This window comes from Ruditapes philippinarum, unplaced genomic scaffold (assembly GCF_026571515.1).
Source record: "Ruditapes philippinarum isolate M1 unplaced genomic scaffold, ASM2657151v2 ctg249_1_1_1_1, whole genome shotgun sequence".
Classification (NCBI taxonomy): Eukaryota; Metazoa; Mollusca; class Bivalvia; order Venerida; family Veneridae; genus Ruditapes; species Ruditapes philippinarum.
The window spans coordinates 221,986-246,879 of NW_026857229.1; the positions used below are offsets into that span (position 1 = coordinate 221,986).

The 24,894-nt window shown below is 31.4% G+C and overlaps 2 protein-coding genes across 7 annotated transcripts in view; one reads left to right on the forward strand and one right to left on the reverse strand.

Annotated features, from left to right (window-relative positions):
* LOC132749123 (rap1 GTPase-activating protein 1-like) overlaps positions 1-21,095 on the reverse strand; it is a 230,017-nt gene extending 208,922 nt beyond the window's left edge. For 2 of the 5 annotated variants that reach the window (XM_060738813.1, XM_060738811.1), the window contains exon 1: positions 18,612-19,262. In XM_060738813.1, the coding sequence (XP_060594796.1) occupies position 18,612 (1 nt within the window). In that variant the 5' untranslated portion in view covers positions 18,613-19,262. Of the gene's footprint in view, positions 1-18,611; positions 19,263-20,505 lie in introns of those variants that run through there. The other 3 variants (XM_060738809.1, XM_060738808.1, XM_060738812.1) reach the window with 3 other exon arrangements.
* LOC132749122 (probable transcription-associated protein 1) lies at positions 139-5,795 on the forward strand. 2 transcript variants are annotated; one of them, XM_060738807.1, is made up of 4 exons: positions 139-501; positions 1,030-1,062; positions 1,183-1,286; positions 1,843-5,795. In XM_060738807.1, the coding sequence occupies exons 1-4, from the start codon at positions 208-210 to the stop codon at positions 2,522-2,524; spliced, it is 1,113 nt and encodes a 370-aa protein (XP_060594790.1). In that variant the 5' UTR covers positions 139-207; the 3' UTR covers positions 2,525-5,795. The 2 variants fall into 2 exon arrangements, with proteins under 2 accessions (XP_060594790.1, XP_060594789.1); XM_060738806.1 differs by having other exon boundaries at positions 143-501; positions 1,030-1,286; positions 1,843-5,794.
* Positions 21,096-24,894: the final 3,799 nt, after the last annotated feature.

Consider the following 24,894-nt stretch of genomic DNA (forward strand, 5'->3'; position numbering starts at 1 on the left):
TGAGCAATTTTGTTATGAAATTATGATAATTTTATATTTTCATAAAGATATGTCAAACTTGCTTTAAGTGTAAGGCGTGATCAATTATTTGTAAGTGCATACTTAAAATGTGCAAGCAATATGTATAAATAGAATTAATACAAGTGTTATTAGTCATTTATTTTTGTGAGGTTAAATATATGAAGGATTTTTTCAATAAAAGAGAAAATGAGGAACATGAGTTTTTATACAGTTCTGTTACAATGTGCATTAGTTTTTAGTGTTTTGAAGTTTACAACTGCTAACCTAACTGTGGAAAATCTGTATTCTATGTTAGCTGGTAAAATACATGTGATAAATGATGAAATGTCCATGTTACGACAAATTCTAATGTCAACCAAGTCTGAACTGACATCAACCAAAGCTGACCTGATTTCAACACAGGCTAAACTAAAGTCCACACAAGCTGAAGTGGAGAACATAAAATTACAGTGTGGGCTTTCTACTAGAACCACCACAGATGTAAGTTCATAACTTTACAATATCTTTATACACAAATTTCACTGGAATCATCAGTTATTTATATAATTATGTTTCCAGTTGTTTTATCAATTTTTTAAACAGAAACATATTTATTGATGGGCCATTTATGAGCCCAATAAGATGTCAAAAACAAAATATCTTAACCACATCTATTGAAGCTTAAACAAACAAAATCAATGAATAAGAACCACTAAAAAAAAAAACAAAATAAAACACTGTTGATTTAAATCCATTTTAAAGCTAAACAATATAATATTTGTTTTGATTCCCATTAACAACAACTTGTAGTACTGTTGTTTTGAATCCAATTTACAACAACTACATGTAACAACACTGTTGTTTTGAGTCCCAATACAACATAAACATCTTTTACTTTAACCTGTACATGTACATTATCAAAAGTTAATCATCATTTTTCAAAATTAATTTGGTTAATTGCTCCACACCTAAATATCTACCTTGTATCATTTAAGCTTACAATATAATTTTGATTCTATTAATATTCAGCCAGTATCTTCGGTCAGGCGAACTAAAAACTCTACAACCACGTCACCAGAAGAGAAGACAACCACGTCACCAGAAGAGAAGACAACCACGTCACCAGAAGAGAAGACAACCACGTCACCAGAAGAGAAGACAACCACGTCACCAGAAGAGAAGACAACCACGTCACCAGAAGAGAAGACTTGTTGTCAAGTTGTTAAAACTGCCATCATGAGAATGAAAGTAGTCCAGAGACGGACAAAGCAAGACTTAGAAAACTTGTATGTATATATTAAATTAATCTAATCTTTAACCTTAACACTGCTGTAGTCTAAGTAAGGTTTTACCAGACTCTATACTGTTGTCTGACAAACTTAATATTTTCATCTTTGATATCCTCAAAGTTTATAATACACAACTGTTGTAAACATTAAAAGGTGTACTTGTCTATTTATGAAATTCAACAGGTTAAAGGTTAGTTAAATACTCATAATTATGTACATCATGCATTCAAATTAATATACAAATTTACTCAGATAATTAACATAAAAGTTCTTCCTGACATACATTGGTACCTGGAAGGATAATTAAAAACTACAAATATCAATTAAAGTAAATTGTTTAAACGTTTATGTAATCTATATTACAGTATGTGTATGTATATTATGTATGTGCTAGATATCTACACAAGAACAACAATCAGGAGAAAATAATTTACATGTATAAGTATTTAAGTTTTAATCATATAAGCCACATAATCTTTCACTCTATTGGTTTCGTGTAATGAATGTACATGTAGTTTACATCTAAACTTACACATGTGTTATTTACATGCAGAATTGAGAACAAAGTAGGTTCCTTGAATGAAGATATAGCAAGTAACACTAAAGGAATAAGGTCATTGGAATCTGATATAAATGAACTGGCTGTGGACTTTGTTGGTTTAAAGAACAACAGTGATAGAAACCTGGTGAAAACTGAACAAGGTGTAAAAGTGCTAACTGAAAAGATGACAAGTTACAACATGGCAATGAAGAAAGATATGACAATATTTAATGTTGATGTTAGTGTTTTAACTAAAAACTTAAACAACCTAACACAACAAGTGAGAAATGAGATGAAAGGAGAGTTAGAACAACTATCAAATGACTTCCATGTTTTATCCAACAATCATACAATACTTGCTGAGACAGTCAAAGACCAGACGTCAACCATCACCAAGATGATAAAAACTGAAATAGACAAGGCTGAACACTGCCAATCTGGAACAGTTACACTTTGGAAGCGTTATAGCCACAGTATTCCTTCTACAGTCACAATTGTATTCAAGAAACCATTTAAAAACAAGCCTGCATTTACCGTAGGAGCTTCAGCATTTGACTTTGATAGCAACACAAATTTAAGACTAACGCTTGATATACATGAATTATCTAGCACACAAGCAAAAGTGTATGTAAATGTATGGCATAAAACTATAGTCTATGGTGCTGGTTTTAACTGGATGGCTTGTCCAACTTAACTGTTAACAAACAATTATTCACACGCACTGAATATCGCGAAAAATAGATTTGCTAAATTTTACTTCAATATGATACTGGGAATTCTGTGGTTTCTGTAACTTCCTATTTTAAATTTGCTGACAGTCATATATGTTATATGTTGTGATACCTATATTTGGCTATATATCAATGTATCAAATACTAATATTTGATATTCTATGTTATTTTACATTAAATGTATTAAAAATACATGTACATCAAAAATCTTTAGTGACACAGTGAGCAAACATATATTTGTTTGTTGAACTGATTGTCCATTAAAATAAGATAATTCACATCTTGTATATAGGTATACAAACATAGGCAATATTAATAAGCTGAGACGACACTTTAAGTGTGAAATACTTACCTGTTAACATCAATAGGAAAGTTGAAAACAAACTTTCACTTATAAAAAAACAATCAATCTCAGACTTAAGAGTGGTCTGGCTTTGCTAGCATAAAAACACAAAAAAAAGAAGCATGTACAACAATGCTAAAATTAGATACATTATACGCAAAGATAACCTGATATAGGGAATGTATATGCTTATCATCATTTTTGTTATCATCATTTTTGTTATCATCACTGCTATGATATTTGACAATGACAATTTTTTTATTTGTATTTTTGCCTCAAGACCATGCATATTAACATACATGTACAAACACAACTTTTTATAAATTGTACATAACATGAGATATATACTCAGAGAATAAAGTTTAGTCAGTACGCAAACTTTTTAGTTTATATTTATTACACTACTTGTAAATAGTAAAAACAGTTACTCACAATAAAATTCATTTAATATCAAATACATCTTAACAATTTCAACAAAACAAACGTCATTTACTATGGATATTTCACGTAGGTGACAAAGTCAAAATTCTCAAAAATGTCAGTATCTCGTGTGTCCGCCTCTTGCCTGGATAACAGAGAAACAACGTTGCCTGATACTGTTAATGAGTCGTCTGATGACGCTTAAGGGTGTGTGCGCCCATTCCTCGTACAAGGCACGCTCGAGGTCATTAACGTTGTTGACATCTTCCATTCACGCAATCTACGGCCAAGATGGTCCCACATGTGCTAAATAGGTGACAGATCTGGTGATCTGGAAGGCCATTCGAGCGTGTTAATGTTGTTTGCTGCCAGGACGTTATGTGTGTAAAGAGCAGTATGACAACGTGCATGATCCTGCTAAAAAACGTCAGCATCACCGTTGTGTATGTAAGGTACAACAGCAGGCAGGATGATGTCAGCACAATAGCGCACGGCATTAAGGTATCCTCAAACAATTTTCAGTTCAGTTTTACCTTCATATGATATTCCGCCCAAGACCATGACACCTCCGCCACCATAACCGTCACATTCAACAACGTTGGCAGGATCTAGCCATTCACCACCACGACGCCATACGCGAACCCTACCATCGGCCCAAGTAAGGTTAAACTTGGATTCGTCAGTGAAGACAACTCTTTTCCTTCGTTGCCTTACCCAACGGCTGTGTCGACGTGCCCAATCAAAGCGTGCGACTTGGTGACGTTGCGTAAGGGGAACACCTTTGTATGGTCGTCGAGCTCGTAGTCTAGCGGCCCTGAGTCTGTTTCTGGCATTATAAATGGATATTCTGAGATACTGCACTAGTTTTGTCCCGGGCATTAAGCGGTGACGCGGGATGATGTCACTATGTACCTATCTTCCCTTGGTGTTGTTATGCACAGTCTCCCTGACCGTGGCCGATCATTAACACTGCCTGTCTGTCGTACACGCTGTTGCAGACGATAAATAGTCTGTTCATTGCAACCAAAATGACGTGTGACATTAGAAGCCATGCACCTCCTTCCAACAATCCCAACATGATATTCATATCATTTATAGACAAGCAAGGACGGCGCCCCATGTTATCCATCTCTGATTTTACACCGGTTTATTTAACTGACCACAATAAACTATCAATACTACACAATGTATGACAAAATGACCATGTGGCATACCCGAGCACGTGCACCTTGTGCATTTTCGAATATTGGTCAATACGGTACAACGATTATAGAGTTGGTGATAAAATTGTTACATACATAGCCGCCAAGTATTACCCTGGACGTATATGAAGTTAAACAGCGGGATATGTCATATTGTCAATTTGCGAGGCATACATAAATACTGACTAAACTTTTTCTTTTGAGTGTATATACAAATAATTGTTGAACCTCTTAATGTCATATACTAGTATGGTAAAACCCCTATATAAGTATCAATATTTGTAAAACCCATAATTATATAAGTATCAATATTTGTAAAACCCATATATAAGTATCAATATTTGTAACATCCATATATAAGTATCAATATTTCAACTAGGATACCATTGTCACCAACTGGTATTATACAGATGTCAGTTGCAATTTAGGACAAGTGTAATATATATATAATTAAAAGCCCCTCACACACAATTTGTTGGGCTAGTATTTCTATGCGCAAAATGATCAGGAGATGTAATAGGGCATTTTGGCATATATATATAAAGCTTGTAATAACCTAGCCCCATTTTATACATCTGAAATTTTGACTTTTTCAAGCAATGAAATTCACAATTTAAAGATCAGCATCACATAAAGACATAGTTATACCTAAACATCACTCAAACTATGGTAAAAAATACTTTTTGTTACAATGGTGCAAAGATTTGGAATAGAATACCTCTTAATATCCATCCTTCTAATTCTCTGACATCTTTTAAAAATAAGTATAAACAAGAACGTGTTTGTTAAACACAAATGCTCCGATTCTTGTCAGTAGCAATATTTCAAAAAATGTTTACCCATTCACTCAGTTATGGACAGAAATATTGCCAAAAAATTGTAAACACAAGTTATATAGCTTGACAGAGTCATGGCATTTTGTAATTATGAAATATATAAGTTGCTAAGTCATTGCTATGACTTGTGAAGTGATAAATATTCAACTTTATCAAATATATATAAATGTAAGAAATCTATACTTGGCACCCTTGACCTTGACCCACTGACGCCTATAGAATATCATGCAAGTTATCTTCCAACCAAATATGAAATACACCTGTCAATAAATAAAGGCTGTATGGGCAAAAATGTTAAAATCTATTTTGAGCATTGATGACCTTGTTCAAACTCACCCCTGACTCCATCCAAAGGAAGAATACCATGCAAGTTATCTTCCAACCAAATATGAAATAAATCTGTCAATAAATAAAGGCTGTATGGGCAAAAGTGTAAAAATCTATTTTTAGCACTCTCGTGACATCGACCAAACTGACCCCTAACTCCATACAAAGGTAGAATATCATGCAAGTTATCTTCCTACCAAATATGAAATATATCTGTCAATAAATACAGGCTGTATGGGCAAAAGTGTAAAAATCTATTTTTAGCACTAGTGACCTTGACACACTGATCCCTAACTCAATCAACAGAAAGAATACCATGCAAGTTATCTTACTATCAAATATGAAATACACCTGTCAATAAATAAAGCCTGTATGGGCGAAAGTGTAAAAATCTATTTTTAGCACAAGTGAGCTTGACCCACTGATCCCTATCCCAATCAAAAGGATGAATACCATGCAAGTTATCTTCCTACCAAATATGAAATATATCTGTCAATAAATAAAGGCTGAATGAGCAAAAGTGTGAAAATCTATTTATAGCACTGGTGACCTTGACCCAACTGACCACTAACTCATCCCTATCAATTACAAATGACATCTGTCTATAGAATATGGTTAATACACCTGTAAAATGTATTTTTAACATTGGTGACCTTGACATTGGTGACAATGACCTTGACCCAAATGACCCCTTTCTTTACCCAAAGAAGGAGGACCTCCCTTGGAATGTTTGTATTAAACATGAAAGACATCAACCAAAAAATAAAGGCTATATGAGCCAAAATGTTTAGATTTATTTTCTAAACCAGTGACCTTGACCTTTACCCTATAGACCACTTACTCCACAAAAAATTAGATGACCATTAAAGGTATCCACCTACCAAATATGCAAGATATCATTAAATAAATTAAGCAATTTTTAATAAGAGAAATTTACTATAAATCCAACTTGCCGGAATAGGTTAAGCAGACAAGGCCCTATTTTCAAAGTGAAAAAAGGGAAATAACTGGGAAATATGGATGACACAGTTATATAACTTGGCAATATCATGTACTTTGTATTGATAAGTAGGTGTGGAAATTATGAAGCCAACTTAAGATATTTCCAACTTGCCGTTTTAGGTTAACCATTATTCATTTTCTAAGTGCCATAAAGAGCAATAACTTGGTAAATATGAAAGCCAGAGTTATGTAACTTGACCAGATCATGTACTTTGTATTGATTTAGTAAGTGTGTAAACTTAGAAGCCATTGGTACATGTAGAACTTTAAAAAAATCCAACTTGCCGTTCTAGGTTAACCTCGTGGACGGTTCAATTACTATATGCCCGGGGGGGGGGGGGGCATAAAAACATATTTGCAGATGAATTACTCTGTCATTAAGTCATAATGTTATAATAATTATTATGCATGTATATTTTGTTAAACTATTTTCAAATGAAAATTGTATAAATATCTAAAAGGAGCAATTGTCAAAAAAAAGTTAAAAGTACAAAATCTAAATTGTATAATTTCCTAATTCAGTTTTATCCTAAAAGCGATTGATCCGAAATGAACTACAGTTTACCATCATGTTGGTCGGCCCACTTGTCCTCTCAGTGCTGTTAAAGGTGTATATTGTCAATGTATCTCCTATTGAAATTATTATTTTTGCGACTCCAATACCTGTTCAAAACCAACACGTCGAATGCACGTGCAACATTGGCTCAAAGGGGTACGGCTCATTGAATGTTCACAAAATATGTATTTGTGGTAGAAAAATTTTCCCAAGCAGAAAAGAATTCAATCATTCCCATTACATATATACAATATTAAATTCTTTTGGGGGTTGTTACCCTTGTCTTATTAGAAAAGTGTAAGGGAATGTATTGAATTCATTTTTACTTAGGGTAAATTTTTTTTCTACATCAAAAACAATTTGTGAACTTCAATGAGCCGTACCCCTTTGCATTGGCTATAAATATATCATCACACCAGGGAGTCTAAATTACATAGGGATGGGCTAATACCTCACAAAGTTCTTATTACCTGAAATTACTCAAAAATGAATGTACCAATCTCTCTTCTTTAGAACATCAATTTGTCGTTTTATTTTACGAACTATCCAAATTAATATATCTTATATATCAACTAGATATATGGCAGTTGGTGCATATGTCACAATGATAAACTCTCTCATTTTAATAAGTTTTAGACATATGCACTATCAAATGATTAAACACGTGAAAATCGTTCCATTAATACATGAAGATTAAATTTTGAAGCACAAAAGTGAAAAGGATACCGACTTTCTCTTTAAAATACAAGCAATTAATGGTTCATTGACAGAGCTAACAAATGTCTGCAGAGATTTTTTATGATTATATAGCATTACATGATCAGTTTTTTTTTGTTTTTTTTTTGTTTTTTTTTGTTTTTGTTTTTTTGTTTTTTTACCAAAATAAATGATGTTCCAGAAAAAGGTGGGGAAGGGCTAAAAACTGATACGTTGGATTTTCTCAGCGGAAGCCTACATGTACATTTTGTACTTCGTTACTATGTTTCTGCTCTACATGTTGTCCATGTAACTGTTATAATAAATAAATATTAAATAAATAACGGCTTACTATTTTGTTTATAAAGTTTCAGTAATCTAGTTTTAACACATCTCTCGTTATGCAAGATCCTCAAGTAGATTTAACCCTTTACCTCATATATACGCGAAACAACGCACTTTCGACCCCCCCCCCCTTTTAGGCCTGAAATAGTGAAAAAATGTCCTATTTGGGCCCAAACACATGTTTTCGTTTGAGAAATGTTGCTAAAAAAAGTGAGCACTTTTTCGGCGCCGCCCCCGTCCAAAAGATACATCAGTTTGGGGGTTTGAAACGGGGCGGAGTGCCCCTCATCGCCAAGAAAATTTTGGACTTGTGAGAGGCTTAAAATGACCCCAGGTCGATCATAAGGTAACGTGTAACCAACGCTGAAAAACCTTCGACTCTATCTCAATCCCTTGAGAAGTTGCAGCACTTTGAAATAAATTGTGATGGAAAAAATCGAGGCAAAATAGTGATTTTTGGCAATTTTGAGATGTCCCCTCCTTGCCATGGTAACAGGAAATTTAAGACTGAGCATGTCGTTACAAAGGCAATGGTCCAGTCAATATTTGTGCCAAGTTTGATTAGTATTAAAGCATTTTTCATAGTTTCATAGCAGTTTGAACTTGTAAGAGGAGGCTTTTCACTGAAAACGGCCATTTTTCACAATATGCTCATGAGGGAAAGGGTTAACTGAGTTTACTATTACAGCAATATTTTGAAATAGGAAATATCCGTAAGAATATGAACAGCTTTATCTTTTTTGTTTTTGTTTCCCTGACAATAATATTTGTTTAAGGTCATCATCCGCAGTTTAAATGCAAACACACGTATTCCTTTGGAGTGTCAGCAAAACCATAAGTGCACTTACAGTAGAATCACCATACAACGTATATACACTTAACACCCAGTAAAATTTACATAGGAAGGTATGCACGTATTCCGTCAGTTATATACAATACATTTAAATCAATCAGAAATTGCTAGCAAACGAAATGGTAGCCTTCATAGAAAAGAGGAGCCATGCATTACAAATTGATTTTGGCACAGATTATATGCATTATGTTATGCTAGCAACTTGTACAACAGTCAATGTTTACCATGATAATTAATATAATGATAATTTGTACATGCAATTAATTAATGATGTATTATTACAACAATATCTGCATATTTCCTGTTATATTGGCATAATGACAATCAAGAGAACTTGGCCACCTGTATGTTAAATACATACAATGATTTTTGTTTGTGTTAATTGGCTATCCGTGTCAATTTGTAAACGTCAATCAACACTGTCAACACGAGACATCATATAATTTCTAAATTCTCAGAAGCGTTTCTTCCCCCCCCCCCCCGAAACTGTATGAATATTCATTGGCCATAAAGCTTAACCATCTTTTGACTGATTTTGTCCGTTCGTAAATTTAAAGCGATTTCTAGGAATTTGCATGGAAGACAGTTAAACATTTTGTTTACGTTTCCTGCTTTTATGACAAATTATTTCGACAAACATGCTGTAAATCAATTTTTTTGTTCTTGTTGGTGAACTTATACCAGACCCAAATCTACAAATTTTGACTCGTGTTTGTTTGATTATGAAACGGCATGAAATGACTTGTTGGCATTGTTGACTCATAAAAATTGATTTTCCGTAAAGATGCCCTGACCAAGCTTTTTAACTTTAAAAAGAAAATGGCTTTATCATCGAATTAATTTATTTTTGTTCATTCACAATTTATGGATTTTATAAAAGGGTATTCTTTTTTCTGTCCTACACATTGTGCATTGGCAGTGAAATGTACATTATTAAAAAAAGTATTGAAATTGAACTTTAACTTATCAATTTTATATTAACAATTAACTCTTGCTTTAAATGTTGTACCGTTTGGGTCACTCCCTGCTACTGAACTTCAAAAGGAGATGTTTATTTAATTGTTGTATTCACGACCAAAGTGTTTATCTTCCTGTAACAATGTAATAATGAATGTCTGGCCACCATTGATTTCTCCTACAGACAATCAGAAAGTTCTTTACATCAGTATTATATAACTGATTGACAATTGTATTATTTTGTTACAACACGGACACCTGAAATACTAAATTGCGTATTTCCTTATAGAATGGTCGGATAAATGTTTATCAAGTGTGATATAATTCCACTGTCCAGTCATGATGGTACAATTACAATCATCAAATTTAAATCATGAAATAATATTACAAAAATATAATGGATTAATACCAGAAAAGTTGTTATCAAAAACAACGTGTCAGCTAATCATTCATAATGGTTGATAACTCTGATAAAGTGATTTATTCCTAAAACTCCTCCGCGAATAAACTGTAAACACAGGCAGTTTTTAATTGCATGCTTGGTAATACTCTAAGACTTTTGTTGCGAAGAAAATTTCATGCTAACTTTCAATATATCATATTTCATGCGTAAGCCATAATAAATTGTTTAGTTATATTTAGATATTTTTACTGTTAAAAAACAATGCATCAATGTTTAATTGAATAATATCACATGTCTAGGTAAATGTTAATATCAGTTTAATAATTAGCTTTGTTCTTAAATAGACGATGATGATGCAAGACGACGGATAAAACGTTTTATTTTTTATCGAGAGTCAAAGAAAATTTCCAAGTTTGCTCGCAAAAAATAGGTATTTTGTACAGTTTTCATTTAATTCTTTAGCAAGATCTAATTGGGCTTCATACAATGTAGTTCTTTTTAACTATAATACAAGCAGCTGCGACAAGAGCAACCATGTGTTGTAAAACCAATAACAAAGGACCACCGCATTCTTCAACATACTTGAGGTTTGGTTTTTGTCTGGGGTATCTTGCCATAAAAAATAATAGTATTTACAATATTTCTCTAGGGTAGCGGGTCGTATAAATTGTTACCTATTTGTGAATACTTCGTATAACAACAGCACTGGATTTACTAGTTACAAAGTAGAAAAAAATTCTTTTCGAAAAATGTCAGACATTGCATTTTTTATAACTGTAATTACACTTCATACAGATCGTCGGAAGTTAGATACCGCAAGAATAACACATCGTTCCTGTTTTACATACGTGAATTTCCATATATAGTGAATAAGATAAATGTTTAGGACGAAAACAAACTCATTAGGACATTGCATGAATGTTGATAGTATATCTGGTAAACGAGGTAGGGCAATGATACAATGTCCAAGGCCAATAACGAATTACATAAATCGCTCGATCTTACATTTATTGTTTAATATGCCATATGCGTATACATGTTCATTACTTCTTGTGGCATGGTAACTATTGCCGTTTTTATTGTCTTATTAGGAGCTGTATTGATCTGATTGTGTTCAATGTGACGATTAACAGGTAGAATTTTGTTAAATGGAAAAAACATTTTGAAAGGTCATGTCTGTCCGAATTATATATTTAAATGTCTTTACTTCGTGTAAAGAAGACAAAATGAAAGCAAATATTGTATAATTTTTATATAGGTTTGTGTTGGAAAGGTTGTAATTATTTATTATAGATTTTCGGCCGTCAGGATATTCTGAAAGTGACATGGTAATATTTCCTTTAATCTTCTAGAATTATCGTATGACTTTATTCGACACCCCAAAGTAGTGGTTCTGGGAAAAATTGCCTTCGTACATTTGATTATTTCTTTAGGCGAAACATCTTACAGTTTTAACGTTATGTGATGTGTTTATTAAAAATAACATTTAATGAGTGCAGTTTAGAAACATCAGAATATATTTTATAGATGAGAGGCAACCAGAAAAATAGCTTTATTTTCCCACAAAATCCGAGAAATAATGACGTATTATTAAACTGGCAGAATTGATATTAAAAAGAAATCAATGCTATATAGTTTTCTTCTTTTGATTGAAACGTAAATACATTGTAGACCCAGGCACAAGATTGAAGCTAAATATAACCGTACTATCCACAGAATTTCGAAACACAAAAAAAACTTATTTTAAAAAATATAATGATAATAAATAGCAATGAAAATAGGTGTTGTCAATGTATGGTAGAATATCAATATATTTGTATATATATCCAGCATATAATGTACATGTACATTGAAGGAAAATAAAGTATCTATCGTGTAATTTAAAATATATCACAAAACTCTTGAATCCATCAATTGTATATTAAATTTGTTCACAATGAAAGTATATATGTACGGAAACGTATAGCGACCACCCTTATATGATACATATCAAATGAATTTTTTATAGTTTTATAGTATGTTTGTGATAAGTGAATATGCTTTGAGGAAAGAAATACATATTTAAAAAGATGTAAGTATTTTATTTTTTTATTTTGTCAGAAAGTTAAAAGTAGTTTATCGTGCATATAATCTTAAAAAAAGCTTTGTATTGTGCAGGATTTTTCTGTCCTCATTATCAAATATAAATTGTAAAATATGTTATATTATATTTCAGAATGATAGAGGTATGCAAATAAAAAACCTCAAGTATATATAACTAATACATATAAATGAACTGAAAAATTTCACATAAATTTTAATCCAGCAATATAAACAGCAGATTGAGTAAATGATATTTATTCAAGATCAAATAACAATGTAAATATTGGTCAGATATATATCGTGTGTTCAATAAATTGTCTTAAATTCTGTTTTGACCAAAATGCAGGGGCGGTAGATATAACTAGATAAATATTTCAGATCAAGTAAGTTTGTAAAAAATTGGTTAGGTATGTAATATGTATTAAATGAATTGTCAAAAATTCTGTTTTAAATAACATGTAGGGGTGGTCGCTATACCTTTCCGTATATATGCATGTGTGCCAGCATGTATTTTATACTAGAAGGAAGTTAGCACTATAATGCCATTTCTTCATCTCGTATTACCATATATATGACAACAGATGGCAGATAAACGCGGATTATCTAAGACTGGTCATGAATATTGATAGCTATTCTGGAGTCATTATTCAGCTTATAATGTCATATGTCCTTGGTTACCATAGAAACTGAATCAATCTAAAATGATTCAAAGAAGATTAAGCAAGGCGAACAACGTATGTTTTTTTTTAAATTCGGCCAGTTTAAATGTTATATAAATCAAAATTTACAACTATAGTATGATTATTTTTATATTTCATATTAAAGAGAAACCGTTTGGTCTTTGGCATTTTCTTGCACATATAATGCAGATATTGGTCTGTTCCGCTTAACGGTTTTAAATCTTTGATACATTTATAACTCAATAAATCGTTGTAAGTGAAATTATCATAAAAGTGGCAAATTAAAAAATAACCATGTATATTTGAATAGGAATGGTGCACGAATATGCATAAACAAGAACAACTACTGCAACAACTTTTTCTGCATCGCTTATTTTTTATTTAATTTATTTTTTTATATAGGAAACAAATAACTTTTATGGTCTTTATACAGCCTATAAGAGTTCATCGTATATGCATATATCTTTTTTAACCTGCCAGCTTGTATAAAAATGTCTTATTTATGGTTATATCAACAAACTATGAATGTAATATTTATAATTTTATCATTTGATAAAAGGAAAAGAAATAATTGGGATAAAACTCTGAACGCTGGTGAAGGTTGTTAGGCACATATTTGAAAAAATACAGAAATAAGTGAATATATTAAAGCACGACGAAATGGAAATTAGCAAGCTCGGTTTGAATGACATCGGCTAATATTGCAAACCACCTTCTCAATCCCTGGCACCGGCTAACAATTTTCATGACTTGGGTCGCTGATATATTGCTTAAACATTTAACAATAATTCATCAAACATCGTTGTTGTCACAACAAAAATATTTTACAATTTGTTAAAATGTAGTTCGAATGAAATTTCTACAAATCGTGTTCAACAAGTTGAAATAAACTAATTAATAAAATAAAGAGATTTATTTAAATGAAATTCGAAACGCCACAGATTAAGACAACAAACCTTTGTATAAATTGCATTCAATTTAATGTATTTCAATATGTTGACTTGTTTAATAGGGATCAATATAATTTGAGATTAACTTACAATCATTATATAACTGTCGTTATTGTATGCACATGAATGGTCTAATAATTGAACATTGATTTCTGGCTAGAGACATGATAATCCTTTCATGTATTCACGATCTTCAGCTGATCACAGAAACTAGTCTCCTCTCGCAATGATGTCATTGCAATATTGGCTAGATTTTGTTTGGTATTTAACACTGATTCATTTGCATTCAGTTTCCTCAACTGATAACTTCATCAGTAAAACATTTCAAGAGTGAAATTTCCAAGAACGACATTTGATTGCAATCTGATATTATGCAATTGAAAATTATTGTCGTTATTTATGTTTATTGTCTACATATCCTGTGATAAGTTATGAGAAATAGTGCCCATACATATCAGTCAGTATGGTAACATAACAATATCAGATAAAAATGCAACAGTTATTTTAATCAAGTTCGATAAACACTGTTATAGAACAATTACTAAATCATACTCATAGACAGAAAGGGTTTACTATAAAACAATTCCATCTAAAAGGCTCGGATTCATGTGATTTCCACAACAAATAATATTATCAGTAAATAATTAAAAATAGAAGACATTAACTATAACTGTTTCATGTCAAATTTACGGTGTTCCGTTAGGACAATCGTGATTTTTTTATTTCTTCCCTACCCGCGATGCACGATGGTACGACGGTGAAAACTCGATGTTACGATGGCACGATGATGAAAACACGATGGTACGATTGTGAAAAAACGATGGTACGATGGTGACATCGCGATGTCGCCATGGTACGATGGCGAAAGCGCGATGGTACGATGATGAAAACACATTGGCACGATGGTGCGATGGTACAATGGTGAAAACGCGATGGTACGAAGGTGAAAAAGCGCAATGGTACGATGGTGAAAACGCAATGTTACATCGCGTTTTCACCCGCGTTTTCACCATCGTGCTACCGCGATTTCACCATTGTATCATCGCGTTTTCATCATCGTACCATCGCGTTTTCACCATCGTACCATCGCGATTTCACCATCGTGCATCGCGGGTACAGACTAAATAAAAAGTAACGACTGTCTAACCGGAACACCGTACAAAGTACATGTATGATACCACTATCAATAGTGACATATTTCTATATCTTAGATTTAAATAATATTCTAATATACACAAACTCTATGTGTTTCTGGTGGAATAGCTATTGGGCTGATAATTATTCACAGATATTGTATCTGTTTAGTGTTTTTATACCTGTATTTTATTTCAAACTAAGATAACCTTTACAACCATAATAATAATTTCATGTATACACCTATGTGGTAAATAAATCGCATAATTGAAGATTACAAAAAATACCGGAGATAATATCTACCTGTACTTTTCACCGCTTACCTCAAGCAGAAAGAAAACATGTGTTATTATTTTGCAGCACGGCATGGCTTAATGTTAAACTGCTTCATGTTTCATTTTGTGATCATTCCATTTTAACATAAGTAAAAATTAAATTGTTCGTTTAAACTAAAATATGAAATAAATGACATCATTCTATGGTACTAAACATACAATTTATTTATCAGCGACAGCTAAATATTTCCTTTGACAAATCTCTTCTGTCAGTGATTGTTAATATTTAGATCTACGTCTCTACGAGAACTAGAGGAAGTAAGGCTATTCTAAGGCCGTGTCTACACCTATTCAAGTTTCTTACATGTCACATTTAGATAAGCTAAATAAATGGCCCTTTCAACATTTTTTCAGGCACAATTTTTACTGAAATGTCTCATTAAGATAGCCCAGGATTTATACCTTTGTCTTTGCAAGACTATCATGTTTCTGTAAAATATGTGAAAAAAGCGGGAAAATGATGCAATTAGCTAAAACAGAATGGAGTAAATGAAATGGGTTCATTCTTTTTTAAAATTGAAAAAATGTGACAAAAAATTATTTTGATGCAAATTCTTTATTTAATTTTATTTAATGAAAGTTATTCACTAAATGAACAAGATCATTTTAAATCCATTTTGACTCTACTTGAAAAAGAGCTCTTTTTTATTTTTTTACAATGTAAATTATTTTTATTTATTTATTTTTCTGCTCTTCTGTGTATCAGCGTATTGGTTTGTTCCTTTGACCAAGACATTGTAATCATTCACTGAAATTCAAAGGGCATGTACACTGAATCAACAACAAAAAGTCAGAAAATAATAAAAATAACAGCACTATCAAACTTTCGGGCACATGTTTTGTGTCAAACCGGTGTTATCAGTGTCTTGACAGCCAAAAACTTGTAGAAAAATAGAACGTGTTCTAACTTTCTTGCAAGGAATTATCTTCTTGGATGTCACATAATTTCTCTTTAAAACTCATTCAAGTAGGGTGTCTACACTATCCAATACAAGAGAATATGATACTTGCATTCAAGACTTGGATAGGTGTAGACGGGCTCTAACCTTGATATTTCGAGAAATATTTCGAGCCAAATTATTATTCTTAAACCCAGGGCAATTTGGCAAGTCATTCCGCGCAAGTACATGGTATTATCAATATAAGGTTTTCACGCAATTATATGTTAACTACATAAGATTTGTCAGACATGTATTTTCTTCAAACTACATTTTACATACTACATTTTGTATTTTACCTCCTTCCCTATTGATTTTTATTTCACTGTTCCAAGTTATAACTCCATCAGATCAGAGTATGATAAAATATTAGTCAGTAGTTAATTAACATGGCTTTATAAACATAACTGACAATAAGTACAAAATACAATTTATTTATATGATCTAATCAAATAAAATGTCGCTTTGCTGGAATGATCTAATCAAATAAAATGTCGCTTTGTTTGAATGATCTAATCAAATAAAATGTCGCTTTGCTGGAATGATCTAATCGAATAAAATGTCGCTTTGCTGGAATGATCTAATCAAAGAAAATGTCGCTTTGCTTGAATGATCTAATCAAATAAAATGTCGCTTTGCTGGAATGATCTAATCGAATAAAATGTGGCTTTGCTGGAATGATCTGAAAGAAATCATAGGTTGTTGTTGAGGAGAATTTTTCATTAATTAAAAAAATGTCTTATGGAAAATAATTGTTTAAATAACGTCAAAGATCTTACATGACGTCATTGAATTATCACCATTTAGATAGCAAACAACAAGGACATTAATCTTTCTAAAGATAGTCTAGTATCATCGATTCTGTAGAAATGGAAGAGCTTATGAGACACTTTATGGTATTAAACTGTCGCCAATCACTACCTCTCTTTCGTGCACAATCAGTCCAAATACAATGTGAATAAACCAATCAAAATCTCAATACTTTTATGTCCAATTTTATATATAGCATGATTAAATCGACAAAGTGTCTAAATGGAATATGATATTCTCCTATGCAACCATTATATTTTTGTAATTATAATCATCCTTTGTATTTGTCGACATTTTAAACAAATACAGGAAGCAAGAAAATTAAATATATTTCAAAGCATTCCTAAAGAATCGAAATGACTGGAAAAAATGGTGTGTTTAAATTAGCAGCACTAAGCCATTGTATAAGAGCAAGAAAATGTTACATTTCTATAAGGTTTATTTTAATCGTTCTCAAAAACACTTGATATTTCAGTTATGTGTAAAGCAGAAGCAATGATACGTTTGGAAGTGTACGAGTATTTTACAAACCCTTGTAATAAACAGAATGATATATAATCTGATGTAGATGATTCTGTTGTATTTTAAATCTGTTATAGATGATATATAAAATGGTAACCCCCTAGGTGGTTCATTCTTATCCGTTATGTAATCTTGTACAAGTTGAATAAGAATTTTCCTTTCTCTGCAGAGAAAAACTTGAAGTAGTTCAACACGTGTTTTAGATCAATTTGGTGCATTTTGCCAGTATGAAATATGTCTTAAGATAAGTATCGGAAATGTTCATTGAGGAGAACGAAGAATAAAACGTGCTATATATACATGTCTAAGAAATATTCTCACAAATCCTGTTAACTTATATGAGTATCATATTACAAATTGTTACAAATAATTTTAGTCAGCAAGATCATTAAGCTATGTTGGATGTAGAATTGTCGTTGCTTTATTAAAAATAGAAAAATAATATGCATTGCGGTGTTATTTCAGTGCCAACCATTAAAATGAAATCCAGATAAGTTTTGCAGATTTGGTCATTGAGTGATTGTTTAGACTAAAATAAGAAAATTATAGCTACATTTCGTTATTTGAACTGAGATGAGCTAAAATAAGATTGCCACATAAAGACATTTGGCATAAGAAGCAGATGTAATGCAAAAAAAAAAGTGTGAAAAAAAACTTACTTTTGAGTTTGACCTAGCCTGCCACGATAATATGTTGATGTCTTTTTTCAAGTCGTTATTGTTCTACAGTATCTATCTATAACAAAGTTATTTCATATATTGTTTACTAATTTTACAGAAATACATGCTTTCAAATGATTTTAAATTATCATATCCGAGCAAACATTACATGTTTAAAAACATGTCTTAATAGATAAATGCTATATAAAACTCCTCCAAAACACAATACATCGTACCGAGAGAATATAGATATGTTTTATATATTTGTATTCCTTATAACTCAATGAATCATCACTTAAAATTATTCCAAATTTCACTTTCATCGAAATATACAATAGAATTGTGTAATAACATATACGTGTGATCACCCGATGATATTTTTATTCATTTTCCAGTCAAAACACTACGTTACTTTTCATCAAACCCCAGGCACATACATTTCATAGCAAAGTGCCAAGAAAAATAAAAGAGTTTGCAACACTTTATGTTTATGATGTAAAAGAAACGAACGTAAAGTTGGATAATGAAAACTGTTATATTTTCTGAGAAAGCTAGTATATAGGTAAGACCTATTCTCCCCTGAAACCCAATGTCAGATTTCGTACATCCTGCGGCAATATTACACAACGTGCACGAGAAAATTGTATAAACTCTCAGACGGATACTAGCACTTTCTGTCAATAACAAATGAAAATTGATTGCTGTTATTTTACATCTCACAGAGATTGGCTCTGACAAGCTTATTCATTTAACGATTTGACTAGCAGAGAGTTAAAGGAAACAACATGTAAAATTTTCTGTATTAGTTTATGTCAAGGTTAATATACCCCAGGGGTTGTATCTGAATATGTTACGACATACAAACAAGGTCAGTTGGAATTTTAAAAATATAAAATCGTGGCTAATATGGTGAGATGATATAAATGGAATAAAGATATCAGGAGGGAGCTTTCTCTTTACTCAACGTTAAATCACATTATACATTTTGAAACTCCATCAGCTTTAGTTTAACATAGCATTTCACATCTAAATCTAACAATAACTGATCTTCTATTCCACCACAAATCACAGTCAACATTTGAAGTTTCAATTGCTCAGAAGTTTAAGACACAAATCTCATTAATATAAAACTAGACAAGAAAATAAAGATAAATCATTTTGTTTAGAAAGATTATCAAGGTGACAGAACGGCTAACGTTTCTATTAGAATAATATTTTTAAATAACCGAGAATACAGCATACTGATGGCATATAATATATATATATATAACTGAGCCGCGCCATGACAAAACCAACATAGTGCGTTTGCGACCAGCATGCATCCAGACCAGCCTGCGCATCCGCGCAGTCTGATCAGGATCCATGCTGTTAGCTTACAAACCCTATTACAAGTAGAGAAACTGATAGCGGATGCGCAGGCTGGTCTGGATCCATGCTGGTCGCAAACCCACTATGTTGGTTTTGTCGTGACACGGCTCATATGAAATAAGCTCCACATTTTTCAATTGTTTCGGTAGCGCTTTCAATGCTTGTTGTGCATTGTTTTGTTTTTGTTTTGTTTTTCTTCAAAAATATTCAGCTGGTGACTGTTATATACTCGTGATAAGTCTTAAAGATTATATATATGTGATAAAAAAAAGTGCCAGCAGAAGAAAATTATACTAAAGAAAAGAAAAACTGACATTAACTGATTGTTCTCAATTTAATATATTGCCGACCGGTTTCTATAGCATCGGGGCAAATAAACATATCGCTAAACATATTAATAAGAAATAAGAACAGTTTAGTCCAGATTAATATCAATTATCTTTATCATAACATGAACTTGTATAAAATGTTTAATTTCTTATAAAAGAAGTTAACGAAAGTCTGCATAAATATATAAATGACTTACTGTTTTTATCTTTAAACGACGTCCAGTATATGGTCCAGCTATAAAATCCAATCAGTTATGAATTGATCACTTATAATCTCTTAAATGTTATCTAATATATCAGCAGAATGTCTCGTGATAATTCTTAATTAATCATTCCATGTATCACCATAGATTTTAAAATGTTCAAATCTGCTCCTAAATAACACAATACACGGCAGCACGAAATAAAGAAATCTGAACTTTAATTAGATTGGAACTTTATAATGATTAAACATGGTACCTTATTCCGATAAATATTTCTATAGATCTATTTCAGATAAACGTGTAAAAATGTTTTAACTTCAAAATCAAAACAAAAAGTGACAAGAGAATTCTTGATACAAATTTTTATCACTTACACAGACTGGATTTAAACACTCCAGTGTAAGTCCAAAAAACATGTATTCAGATTAAAGATTTTAAGTAACAGTACAAAATCCAGACATAGCGAGGACCCAGCGCAAAACAGAAAGGAATTTCTGGCATTCTTACATACGACATATTTCAGTGCTTATGCTTAGAACAAGATATAAAAGTAGTGGTCTCTCCGCTCTTTAACAAATGGAAACTAATTGATGTTTTCTTGCGACACACTGAGCTAGTCCATAAACATAAATGTAAGCAGCAGTGATGTGAGGGGAGAGCATGTGTTTATACGTACGCTTGATTGGCATACATCACTTCAAAACCATTCCTGATGAAACACAAGAATTCCCCTGCTGTAACAGGCATTGCAACAGAATTATTTACTAACCAGTCAAACAAGACTCTTGCATTCATAGACGCCGATATCATTTCTTATGAATAACATATTTGCATTTGTCTAACAATATTGGTTTTTGGACAAAATTCATGTTTCAAGCAATATTCTACGTGTAAACGGGTGCAGAATTTCTGTACAAGTAACAGCAAAATTAGAAGATTTTCTGATGCTATTTTCTTCTGTAAACACGTCTTTTCATGCATGTGTTCTGAAGGAGCATATGGCGAGTTGCTTTTATCCTTTCATATTTCTAATATAACAACTAACAGTAAAAAAAAAGACTAGATCACAATTATTTGTAAAATTATCAGAACAAATAATGCTGGCAATTCTGGGATGTCAAACGAACAAAAGATTGTTTTTTTTAATTAATCGAAGTTTGTAAAATATCTATGGTTATATCCCATAATTATGCATACGTCAATCGACATATATTCAATCTAAATGTCTTCATGTTATGTGAAAGTCATTTGCATTTATATAAGAAAATGAATGATGCCAGTTTATCAATACAGAATATGGCAGACTAGAGTGTTTGAAGAAACATACGATTTACTATGAAATACACTAAAAACTGATTTACAAGTCAAATAAATATGTTTGTGACACTTCAAATAAATTGTTGAATGGGGTATTGTATTGATATCTTTGAATCATGCAAGGAAAGAAGGTATTAAAGTGTACATACATTTCAATCCATGTATATAAATTGTATAATGAATTCAATCAGTAAAGTAAGCGAAATGCTGTGAGACATGCATGTGCACTTTATATACTTTGCATGCAATGTACACTATATTGCACGGAAGACGGGCATACTTTATATACAATACGAGAAGTTAATGTTGACTGTAATACATTGCGAGACATGCACGTGCACTACATTATTTTTTTTTCTTAATGTACAGATAAAGTACAATTTTCCCACGTGGCTAGATAATTCAATGGTCAATAATGTGATCTTAAAAATGCAAAGAATGCGTTATATTATTCATAAAAGATCTTTATGCGAACTTTGAGACACCTCTTGTATATAATCACACAAAGTATTAAAATGTACATTCATAATAATATAATAATATCTTTAATTAAAAAAGGAAGATATACCATTGTAGAAAACAAATAACATATTTTAATTTTAAATGTGGATTCTAAACAATATATAGAATTACAAACACAAAGCATCATAAAACAATAACAACTATTCCATTAAGATTTTGTCATATAAATTTTATTTGACAAACTCTCCTTTTATATATTTAATATCATTTATACAATTTTCATTTACAAATATTTTAACAAATATACATGCATAATGACAGAGTTATGAAGATATTTATTTCATCTGCAAGATACGTTTTCTTAAACTTTATATTTTTAAAAGATGTGAACGTATATTAGGTGGCAATCTGCTCCATTGTGACAAAAAGTCTTTTTACCATAGTTTGTGCGGTGTTTAGGTATAACTATGTCATTATGTGATGCTGACCTTAAATTGTGAAGTCAAAATAGCTGGAAAAGTCAAAATTTCAGATATATAAGATGGGGCTAGGTTATTATAAGCTTTATTTACAAGAATTCCAGTATAAAAAATGCATCGTCCATTGAATGACATCCACCCAAGTTCTTTCAGCATATCTTGATTTCTTATCCGTGATGTTTTGTTTAAAATGATCCTTGCAACTCTTTTTTGTTTTGTTTTTTACCTATTTTATTTAAAGACCTTACAATTTTTTTGCTCCAAACAGTACAGCAATAATCAAAGTTCGACATTATATATGCATTATAAAATAATTGTTTCATTTCATCTGTCAAATAATAAGATATACGCCTCAAAAATGCTATTTTTGAGTTAAGTTTTGAACAAAGTGCTTCAATTTGGTAATTCCAGGACAAGTTATTATCAATATAAACACCTAATAATTTTTGTATTTTTACATTTTCTATTTTTGTTTCGTTTTGCAATACATAAAGTTAGTGTTCCGTACATAATATCATGAATTTTGTTTTATTTGGATGGATTAATATACTGTTTAAATTGCACCATCGACATATGGCATTTGTACGGAAACGTATAGCGACCACCCCTATATGTTAGTTAAAACAGATTTTTTGACAATTTATTTATTACATATTATATACCTAACCAATTTTTACAAACTTACTTGATCTGGAATATGTATCTAGTAATATCCTCCGCCTCTGAATGTTAGTAAAACAGAATTTTAGACAATTTATTTAACACATGATATCTATTTGACCAATATTTTAATTGTTATTTGATATTGAATATATATTTTTTACTCAATCTGCTGTTAATATTTCTGAATTAAAATTTATGTGAGTTTTTTCTGTTCATTTATATGTATTAGTTATATATATTTGAGGTGTTTTTATTATAATATAACATATTTTACAGTTTATATTTGATAATGAGGACAGAAAAATCCCACGCAATATATAAAGGAAGCAATTAAATCAAGTTTTGTTGTAAATCATATATAATACGTATTTTTTCGTAATCTATCGTACGTTTTTTATCTTATAATGCAAGATAAACTGCTTTTAACTTTCTGACATAATGAAAAAATAATACACTTACATCTTTTTAAATATGTATTTCTTTCCTCAAATTATATTTACATATAACAAACATACTATAATACTATAAAAAATGTCATTTGATATATATCATATAGGGGTGGTGGTCGCTATACGTTTCCGTACATTTGTATTTGAAAAGGCAATTATATCTTTAATGTATATTAAGAATAACAGGGGACCCAGAATAGATCCCTGACGAACTCCAGGCAATATAATATGGAGTGTACATACAATTACAAAGTACATTTAGGGATTCCTGAAACGAAGATTTTACAGAAATAAATACATTTTTTGCGAGTTTACATTTGTACGGAGAGAATAAATGTACAGTATTATCTTGATAAGTTACCTTATCTTGAGGAAATCTGATGTCAGTAATTATTGTTGATGTGGAATATTTCATAGGTAACATTTCTTTCTGTCTGTGAATAATGTATTATTGTTTGTTTGTGCATAAACATGCGATCTGTATATGCCCTGAATGTAAAGTGGTGTTAATGATTCAAATAATAGAAAATTCTTATAGTAATGAAAGTATAACACTAAAATAATTTGATTAACATGAAATTGTCTTTAAATTTCTTTATATTTATTTTGTATTTTAACAAGTCATTTTAGTCACATCGTCGATAGATTAACAGTGAAATATCTACTATTAACCACTTATTAAAAGACTAAATATGTTACTCTTTACAAGTACTTATCAATATATTCTTGCAAAGCAAAGTGCACTGCTTATTTCTAAAAAAAAAATATTTCTCTAAAAATGATTTAATAGGAACAGTATAGACACTGAGGACTTTATAACAGCATTATTTAGAGACGCCTTGGTTATTTAGGAAACCATCATATACATTATTTTATATGACACATCAATGCCACTGTCCCCAGCGTCCAGGCACCAGATGTAATGATCGTATATACTTTGACAATACTAATTTCATGTAACGCACTATTTCATACTAACGGCCAGGACAAGAATATCTTGTTTTTTTCACCGA

Excerpts from the sequence above, each read along its gene's own strand:
- LOC132749122 (XM_060738806.1), top strand. The coding sequence starts at position 208 with ATGAGGAACATGAGTTTTTATACAGTTCTGTTACAATGTGCATTAGTT. Across the intron at positions 502-1,029 it reads CTACTAGAACCACCACAGAT|CCAGTATCTTCGGTCAGGCG; the intron begins GTAAGTTCATAA and ends ATTAATATTCAG. Across the intron at positions 1,287-1,842 it reads AAGCAAGACTTAGAAAACTT|AATTGAGAACAAAGTAGGTT; the intron begins GTATGTATATAT and ends ATTTACATGCAG.